This window comes from Perissodus microlepis, chromosome 3 (genome assembly GCF_051167445.1).
Source record: "Perissodus microlepis isolate ML-2025 ecotype Zambia chromosome 3, ASM5116744v1, whole genome shotgun sequence".
Classification (NCBI taxonomy): Eukaryota; Metazoa; Chordata; class Actinopteri; order Cichliformes; family Cichlidae; genus Perissodus; species Perissodus microlepis.
Genome location: NC_140463.1, coordinates 6254421 through 6264426, shown reverse-complemented (window position 1 = coordinate 6264426; position 10006 = coordinate 6254421). Strand labels below are relative to the sequence as shown.

Here is a 10006-nt window from a genome sequence, read left to right as displayed (position 1 = left end):
CATAAATGAAGCAAGCCTCGATACGCGCATCGCGGAAACGCCCCCTCAATTACTCGACACAAGCTTCGAAGCCTCGATACAGAACATCACATCACTAATATTTTACCCAAATCTAAAATTTAACATACATATTATATAAAAAGTGTGGACCATTAATTCACTTTATTCATTCATTCTTACCACACCCCGTATGTATGTGAGCGTGAGCTGTAGCACAGCCAATCAAATTAACCAGATTAAAAAAAAAACAAAAACAAAAACGCTCGAGCCAAAAATGCTCCCAAGAGTAATTTCTTTCGGCTACATAAACTACAAAGTAGTCAACAAAAAACGAAATGCAACATGGAAAACATGCAAGAAGAGAATTACAGACGGAGATGGAACAACTTCCAACTTTGTCCGACATTTGAAGTTGCATAAAGAACGGTAGGTGCTGCCTTTTTTTGCTACGATGAGATAGCGACTTAGCTAACTTCATCTTATTAGCAAATGTTCTCCGGGCTACGTTGATGATACTGTTTGGCTTTAACAGGTATGATATGTTTGTCATGCTATTTTAAATCCGGTCCTACAAGCGCATCCAAGAATAACATGCAACTTGTTAGCTCAGAATTGTCGGTGAATGGTGAGCAGGGTCCGTTTCAGAAAGTGGGTTCTGTAGCTGTACTCAGGGAAGAGAGTTTCTCTCCGTCTCCTCCCCATCATTAACCCCGTAGATTTAACCCAGTTTAGACTGACAAATATTTATTTTACCATCACATCACAATTCAAAATCACTGTTTAATTTGCAATTAGTGTATGGTCGTGTTTAACTTTTGCATGTCTGAGCCAGGGAAATTTTTTTTTGGTTAGAAAATATGGCCCACCTTAGTGTGTAATTGAATAGTCCTGCTATATATGGCCTTTTTCTTCTGTCATTTATGTCAATACATCAAATAAAATACTTTGATCTTGTGTTATTAGCTGTTGTTTATTTGCAAAGGTCAGTTATTCTTAACAGGGATGCTTAACATTGCTTATTAGAACTGTATGCAGAGTTTTGAGAAAAGTGTTTTAATAAATATTGTTTATATATTTTTTATTTATATTTTTTATTGTCTGAAAACTATGAGGGTTTAAGTGTTAATAGTTATTTAGGATTATTAGGATCAACTTAAAGTCAAATGCAATTCATGAATGGCTGTAATGGAATTTCTGACATGAGTCTAATATGCTTACCTCTATCAGATTTGAAGAATACCAGATGAAAAAGAGGATCACAAATGAACCTCAACAGCCTTCCATATCACAGTTTATGGACACTTGTGCTGGACAGTACAGCATGACTCATCCACAGCAGAAAGCTATCACGAATGCATTATTAAGTGACTTGATTATTGGTTGCAACCTGCCCCTTTCTATTGTGGAAAACAAGAATTTTCGGCACTTTCTGACGGTAGTTGACAGAAAATACAGCCCGCTATGTCGCAGAACAATTATATCAAAAACAGAGAACCTCGCTGCTGAGAAACGTTCAATGTTAAAAACTCAGTTGAGCGAGACTGATCATGTTTCAGTCACTGTGGACATTTGGTCAGACCGAAGGATGAGGGGTTTCCTTGGTATCACTGTGCACTGGATACAGAAAGAGACAGAGAGGATGCAACTAAAATCCAAACTGCTGGCCTTTGACCGCTTCAAAGGTTTACACACTGGTGAAAGAATCTGTGAGAAATTAGAAGCTATATGTGACGAATACAACATCAAAGATAAACTAGACTACATTATTAGTGACAATGCTGCCAATATGCGGAAAGCATTCACTGTGTGCTTCCCCACTGAGCAAGGTGAGGAACATGATGATGATGGTGATCATCTTGACGACCCAGAGCTCTGGCATGACTTAACCTTGGAAGATCAGGAAACAGTAGGTGCTGCTATGGCAAAGACACAGCACCTGCAGTGTTTTGCGCACACACTTCAGCTGGTGGTGAAAGATGGTTTGTCAGAGACCAAAGTGGCATCTCCTTCACTTTCAAAGTTATCTAAGCTCAGCTCTCTACTGCACACAAGCACAACATTCAAAGATGTGTTTGAAGCTGAATTTGGTGAACAGAAAGCGATCCCTGCAGCTGTAATCACAAGATGGAATTCAACACTGAGACAAGTGAAGGCAGTTATCCAATGTGAACATCTAAAACTCTGTGCTGTTCTTGAAATGGCTGGGCACAAGGAGTTATTATTCACAACACGAGAGTGGAACCTGTTGAAGGAGATGGTGGACATCTTGAAGCCTTTTGGAGAAGCAACAGATTTGACACAAGGTGAGAAAATAGTCACGATTAGTGCTGTTGTTCCATCCGTGCTGTCCCTCAATCACCACCTTGAGAAACTGAAGCCTCAAGTCCGTTTCCTGAATGGTCTGGTCAGGAGTCTCCAAGCATCTTTGAACAAAAGATTTCTTGGAATCTTTATCAATGTGCGAATGGCTAGAGCAGAAGATGGGATCACTGCCCCCTTTTCAGATCCAGTGTACCTTAAAGCAGCTGCTTTGGATCCAGCATTTTCTCTGTTGTGGGTGGAACAACATGTGTTGGGCAGTTGTGACATAAAGACAGAGGTGACACAAAAAGTTAAAGGTAAAGATTGAATATAGTTTATATTTTTTCTGTATTTTGTTGTCTAAAATTGTAATAAAGGCTCTTTTGCTGTTGTTAATTTGTTTTGCCAGATCTGATCCTGCAAGATGCGGCAGATCCTGCAAAGTCACCAAGAGGCCTGTGAAGATGGAGGACTCTTTGCTGCTTACTGTAAGAGGCAGAAGAAGGATGTGGGGAAGAGTCCAGCTCTACAGCTAAGTCACTACCTGGATATTGCTGATGGACAGAACAAACTCTTGTTCTGGGCAATGAACATGCAGACTCTTCCTTCTCTGTTTCATGTGGCCACCAGAGTTTTGGCAGTACCTGCATGTAGTGCTCCTGTGGAGCGAGTTTTCAGCTATGGTGGCATCATTCTACGGCCTCATCATACACAAATGATTGACAGACTTTTGGCCAATTTGGTCTTTTGCAAAAGCAATGCAGAATAGTTAATAGTTAACTGAAATAGTTAACTGAAATAACTTAAAGTGCACATTCTTGCACATTCTTGTTCATTGTTCATATATATATATATATATATATATATATATATTAGATGAGAGAGAGAGGACAAGCTAATCACACTGCACTAAATTTACTGCGATGGTTCATTGTTTTGTACATAAGGAAATCTCAGCACTTTTTGTTTCAATAGGAAGTTCTGCTTTTGCATTTTTCACTGAATGTTTATTCTGTGAATTTGTAATTTAGAGGAAGACTATTCTTGCAGCAAAGTTTAATTGAGCTGTACAAGGTGCAATTTCAGAATTAGTTTGTGCATATTTTGTAAGTTACTTGTTTCATCAGGTGATGAGATAAATACAGATTTAAAAAAAAAGAACACACGGTCTATTATTTACACCTAACATATAACTGCAACATTGTTTTTAAAAAAAGACTTGAAAGGACTTGAAATTCAAAGTTTCGGACTTGGGACTTGACTTGAAAGTTGTCTGTCTTGACTTACGACTTGACTCTGACTTGCTTGACTTTACGTGAGACTTGACTTGTGACTTGAGGATAAAGACTTGAGACTTACTTGAGACTTGCAAAACAATGACTTGGTCCCACCTCTGTTATTTATCACAAACAGGTTTATGATAAATTAATTTGAGGAATACTCAGGCACGCGTTTTTAAAAACACTTCTTCCTTGTTCCAGCTTGGTTTTAGTGAAGCGTGCGGTGCGCAAACTTAGGTAACTGCACTCACTGGCATCTGCCACATGAGGGCGCACTAATAACACAAACTAAAGGAGTCTCACATGGAGACAAGGTAATAAACCATTTCCTAAAGAAACAGATGAAATGAACACAGGGTAAAATAATAACTTTCATTACCTTAAACATCACAAAGCATCTTATAGTCTGCTATAAGTTTAAGTTGTGGCAAGGCTAATAAAAGTCTCTCCTGTTTTCTTGCTCATTTGCTGTGATTCTGTCTTTTCTGTTAAACTGCATATATAACTCACTTTGCTAAATTTCATACAATGGGATAAACCTGTAAAAATAATCCCAGTGAGCCAAAAGCTCAGGCTTCAGACTTGCTAAACAGTCACCTTACACATTACTGTTTACTTCATAACAGCCTGACATCATCTCAGTGGAGTAAGTAATTACAGTAAGGTGAAAACAGTTGAAATTAGGCTTTTATTTTAAAAACCTAGCATTGACTATTATTTTGGTCATCTCATAACATTAATGCATCTTCATAACATGCTTGAAGAGATATTTTGAAACTCAGATGTCAAAACTTGGGAGCGATGTCCCTCTTGAGTTAGCGAGTTCTTAAAAAGTAGGTTTTCTTTTGGTTCTCAGAAAGGTCGAGCGGTCCTGCGCAGTATCTTAGCTGTTCCTAGGACCGTGGTCTTCTGGACAGAGATCTCCGATGTTGTTCTTCTCAAGCTCTTCCCTGAGCCCTTGGTATTTCTCAAGTCTTTAACCTCAACATGTTTTCCTGGTTAAACAACAGATAAATACATTCCTGCTGATACAGAGCCATAATAGGCGTTCCTATTTAGGATTCTTCCCTGTTGGAAGCACCATAATGTCACCATAAACAGGAAGTTCACACAGTAAAAACTGAAGCTTTCATTAATATTAATGTTGTAATAAATATCTGTGTGATGTTATTTACCTGTTGAATCAAAGCAACATAAGCCCAGTGAGGTTTTCTCTGTAGTTTATTGTTGCCTGCAGTCGGTCCACACAAACACACACATACCTGCATGTTTAACACATGGTCGTCTATTAAGCTGCTTTCACACATGCCCCACTGTGATCAGCTTTCCAGTACATCACCCGACAGAGACGCATGTAAAAGCGCAAAAATGTGCAACACTATCAGATTGGACATTCATCTGTCTTTAACCTGCCATGTCCTGCACACATTATCCAGACTCCGCCCCTCACTGGAGCAACACAGAGTACTTCCTGTAGTGAAAAGGCCTGTGAAGCGGATCATTTCCTGCTGTCAGCTAAATGCCTAATGTTCTTACACACACAAATATATCTACATGTTTAAAACATGTTCGTCTCTCACACACAGTCCTGCTGGCTGCACTGGAGCCAGGTGTCAGAGGTCAGAGGTCATTAGTATGACTCTCTGTACGTTTCCTTTAGTTCTTTATTAGTAAAGTTCCAACATGAAATCTTTGCCCAGTGGAAAAAATCATCCTTCTGGAGGTCAGAGGTCATGCAACGTCAGGCGGAGCTTAGGTCGTAGTGTAGTTACCATGGTGACACATATGTCTAACAGCCCAGACCACTCATGGACCCAATACGGTCCATCTTCATCCCAAAGCATCCTCTCCCTCCCATCATCGACTTGCGGCTCCACCTCCTCATCTTGGTCTGTCGCTGCAGGAAGTTGAGAAAGAACTGAGGGACTGCCTCAGTTCTGCTGTTCACTCGCTTTGCAAGGGCGTGGCTCACAGGCGGTACTGCAGAAGGAGTTGTGGAGGCCTTGGTGAGCTGTCCGGCTGATCCCTCTGTGATGTCATCAAAAGTGGGAGTGGCCAAGATGAGAGTTGAAAGACGAGAGCCAAACAGAGAGTGTAAAACCTGAAATACAGTCAGTAATCATCTGTGTAATTCACTGCCTTTTCTAGTGAATGTTGATAACTGTACCTCAAGTACACAGAGTAGTCAAGTAATCAGATTACTTGTTTTAAAAAAGGAAAGACTCAAATATGGGGCAAAGGTTAAAGGACCCTTGTAACGATGGGTCCATTAACCTTTGCCCCATATTTGAGTCTTTCCTTTTTTAAAACAAGTCTTTAAAACATCAAACAGATGACATTTTTTTAAGCGTCACATTAATCTTCCTATTATGTGTCACTGATCTGTGGAGCCCTGAAAAATCTTGCACAGACTCACCTATGCTGATGACACCAGGTCACTGAGTTGTTAATCTAAGATCATCTCTGACTATGCAACAGCCAGTTAAAAAAAATGAACACTTTGAATTTCACAGCTCATCAGTGAGATCTGTTTCATTGTATCTCTTTATTAAGGCTGAAATAATTAATAAAAAGAGCAGAAACTATAGATGAAGACGATGAATGAAGATAATGAGGACAAAGATAATGATTAAAATAAAGGGTGTAAAAAGAGAATGAAGGTAATGATGAAAAGGAAGTTCTCCACTGACCTGTTTGTTGTCTCGTTGAGGTGACGGTTTTAACTCCGCAGCAACAGCGAGGAAGAGGAGGAAGATGAGGGAAATGAAAGGAGATGAAGCAGCAGCCATCTTTGTTTGTAAAAAAAAAAAAAAACACACCACCATGACTGTTTTTAACCTATAAGCTTTAAGAAGAACATGAAATAGCTGAGTTAAGTGTAGCTCTGACTGAAGGTTATTAAAGCCTACAGCGCCACCTATTGGTCAGAGGATTGTTGTGACTTGATAAAAGTGAATATTGTGGTGAAATAACCTGATCAGGAGATAAAAACTGATTGGGTCAAATTTTGTTGTGGTATTAAAAAAGAAACAAAAATATATTTTTAACACAAATTTGAATTTATTTGTGCATCTTAACAAATTTGTAGCTTTATTCATGTTTGTACAATTCTGTTTTTTTACAATGTGGTCATGAATAGTTTTTTAAATTGATTATTACAGTCTTAGATTACAGATGTAGATTATAGTCTACCAATCTGAAGGTGTTTAGATTTTTATTATTCAATTCAATTCAAAACAATAGAGTTAAAAACATTTTTAAGTAAAAGAAGGCTAGTTAGAAAATTTAGACTTAAAATAAATTTGGATTTTTGTTATTTTATTATTAGATATGAATAAATCTTCATTGGGTTATGGGTGTTATTAAACTGGATCATTTAGTAAATTTAGATTTAGATTTTCTTTAATTTGATGAAATTTTTTTGAAGTTTAAATGTCATTTTCTGATGTTTATGTATTAGTAAATTTGATGAATAGGATAATAAAGAAGCAGAACTTACTGACAAACAGTTTCTCAAAAATATTCCAACAAAAATCAAAGTCAAATAAAGATTCTGCTGGTCGTCCGATCGTCCGAAGTGTTTTTCTCCAATCACAGTAATTGATTATCAGTCTCAGAAGAAGTCGTAAAAGCTTTTGGTTTTTCTTTCTTTTCTTTTTTTTTAACTATCACTGGTGTCTGTCCTGTCTCATCTCAGGACCAGTCAGTATCTGTGTGCTGGCGGCGGGCTGACACTTTTATACGACTCGGCGCTATGATGTCACACATTCTTAGTGCTGTCACCCCAGACAACGGGTTCATACACTCACAAAGATGCACACACAGATGAATGTGGACTCAATGGATGCATGTGTTACAAAAAACACTCAAAAAAACTAAATAGATAAAAATATTCAATCGACAAAGTTTAACCATGAAGTTCTGGAGGAAGTTCAAGGAATCCTTGAAGAGGCTTCTTTGGTTTGAAATAGTTTCCTTTGGTGTTTTAAAAGCATCTCGAAGTCCTTGTGGTGTTTCAAAGACCATAGGAGTGTTCACAAGTTTCATGAGGGTCTCAGATTGTCCTCATTGTGGCTCCAGGGTCTTTCCTAGGTCAGTTTGAGGTGTCTTTACAACATTCAATAACTGAAAGGGTTGTCATCTAGTGACCTGTAATAGAGCTAAAAATGTCGTGGCTTTGAAAGCTTTCCAGGTGAGACAAACCCTCAAAACTACTCTCAAACATCTAGATGTTCTTGAAGAAGGCGAATTCTTCCATGAGTAATTAAGAAAGCACTAAATGGAAAGGAACAGGCTCATACAGTCCTGGAAATGTTTCAGGGTTCTTGAAAAGTTTCCAGGAGTCACAAATAGGTGCAAGTGGTATTTGAACATGTTCTAAAAGTCATGACAGGAGACAGAATGGGCCTCCTTCTACTGTAGTTTCAAGTGTCTATTGTTGTCATTGAGGAAGTTCCAGGAGCACTTTCAGAGTTTCTGGAAACAGATGTTGTTAAAGACGCGATTGCAGTAGGGTTAGTTGGAAATAGGTTGTCTGATTTAGTCACTAAAGTACTAAAAGTATAGTAAAGGAGTATAGTCTTCGAAATGTTTCAGGGCTCTTGAAGATTCTGAAGGTAAAAAAACAAAACAGAAAACTTTCTAGTTCAGGGGAGTCAAACATATTTTATTTTGTGAATTAACAAATAGTTTTTATAATTATAATTTTATAATTAAAGGTCAGTCTGGACAATGAGATACCAGAACTTTATTTTTCCAAACACATTTATTTCTAACAATTTAAGCCCAAAGAGTTGTACTGAGAAATTTCCTTTTTTACTCTGAAGAACTTCTAGGAGATTCTGAAGAGCTTTCAGAAGAGAAATGATCCTGCAGGAGGTTTAGGTATTCTTTGTAGGCTAGTTCCACACATACTTGACAAAATTCATTGAGTTAAATGGTTTATTGGTTCAAGGTTTCCAGGAAAAGTTTAGTAAGTTACTGAAGGTGTTGTAGATGTTCTTGAGAGAAAGCCAAAGGATGTGATTGTCCTTGAAGACGTTCTAGGAGGTCACGAGGAGTTCTAGACTTTCTTGAGAACTAAAAGTCAGTAAAGATGTTCATGCAGACTAAAATATATTCCACAAGTCAGCAACTTGTGGAACATTTTAAGGTACATCGAGATTCTCCAGCAGTTGAAAACAGAGAATCGAGCATGGAGAGAATCAAATAGATCTTGACCATGGTCCTCAGGGTCCTTAAGGGAAAATTTGATTTCACTTCCAGGATTCTTCCAGATAGAATGAATGACTCAATCAGTCTTTCAGGGGCTTCCGGGATTCCTGGAATGGCTTGGGTCTTTTAAGTGAGATACTTAAAATCTTCCAGGGGAATATGAAGATAATCCTGGAGTCCCAGATTAAGTTCCAGATGTTGAGTTGAATCCTAGAATATTCGGGAGCCGCCATTATAACCGCACCCAAAACAAAGGATAGCTTCGCCTTTCCCTCCGTCTCCTTGTGACCCCTGACCCCAGTCGTCCCGTCAGCTCGTAAAGCATCACCGTGGAGACTGAGTCGTGGTTTGCAACTATTTCCTGTGGAAGGGGGCGGGTTCACATGCTCCGAAGGATAGGTGTGTATGCATGGGTGTGTGTGTCTGTTTAATGACCCCCTGCTGTCTTTGTCCTCATCAGACAAAATCCCGCCCCCCATTCAACCTCACACGTCATCAGCCACGCATAAAACACACACGCACACAAGGGCGGAATAACAGATCATCAATCACCTCATTAGAGAGGAAGATGGATTATTATGTGTGTTTGTGTGTGTGTGTCAGCATGACAAGCAAGAACTTTCAGTGCATTTCAGCACGACCAGTGTTGTAGGGCTGCAACACTGCACTGTAACACACACAGCTGCAGTTTTGCTGTTCTTACACAGCGATTGTAAAGTAACAAGTAATTATTTCTAAATGAGTTTTGATCGTTTTCAGAGTGAACTTCGGCAAGGCTCCTGCTCATATCCAGGCAACAGGCTGCCTTCAGCCTAAACTCCTCCACCAATCAGCATTGACGTCACACCAGCGTGTGTGTGTGGACATGAATAGTGGACTCCAGTTGAGTGTGAGAAATCTGCCCTTCGTTCACAAGACTGAACACATAAATGTTTCACCTCTTTCTCACCACAGGATTTTATTTAAAGCTTATTTTCATATTAAAGATATTTACCACTCTAACCTATTTAAAAACCTTCCAGAATAACCGGAAGCTATCAGCAGACCTAAGAGACCTGATCATGGGCCAAAACAGGCCCTACAATGATGCTTGGAAGGGGAGGAAGAGGAAATGCAGATGGAGAGAGGTATTCTAATGAAGGCCAAAGACCCTGGAAAGCACCAAATGCTGCAGGAAAGAAAACTCATCTTTAAAGACAGAAATTTCAAGG

General features: G+C 39.0%; 1 protein-coding gene and 1 pseudogene across 2 annotated transcripts; one reads left to right on the top strand and one right to left on the bottom strand.

The window, feature by feature from the left end:
- The first annotated feature begins 76 nt into the window (after nucleotides 1-76).
- LOC146389602 (zinc finger BED domain-containing protein 4-like) lies at nucleotides 77-4045 on the top strand (annotated as a pseudogene). The gene is made up of 3 exons (XR_014799749.1): nucleotides 77-426; nucleotides 1228-2618; nucleotides 2711-4045. The product of XR_014799749.1 is annotated as a zinc finger BED domain-containing protein 4-like (transcript).
- Nucleotides 4046-4784: 739 nt separating this feature from the next.
- On the bottom strand, nucleotides 4785-7273 carry LOC146389601 (C-type natriuretic peptide 2-like). The gene is made up of 3 exons (XM_084917728.1): nucleotides 7081-7273; nucleotides 6272-6370; nucleotides 4785-5682 (listed from the first exon to the last, which is right to left on the bottom strand). Exons 2-3 carry the CDS (start codon nucleotides 6368-6370, stop codon nucleotides 5371-5373), a joined length of 411 nt encoding a protein of 136 aa, XP_084773854.1. The 5' UTR covers nucleotides 7081-7273; the 3' UTR covers nucleotides 4785-5370.
- Nucleotides 7274-10006: the final 2733 nt, after the last annotated feature.

Coding starts and splice junctions, on each gene's coding strand:
- LOC146389601 (XM_084917728.1), bottom strand. CDS start 6,370: ATGGCTGCTGCTTCATCTCCTTTCATTTCCCTCATCTTCCTCCTCTTC. Junction 5,683..6,271: donor CTCAACGAGACAACAAACAG/GTCAGTGGAGAA, acceptor ACTGTATTTCAG/GTTTTACACTCTCTGTTTGG.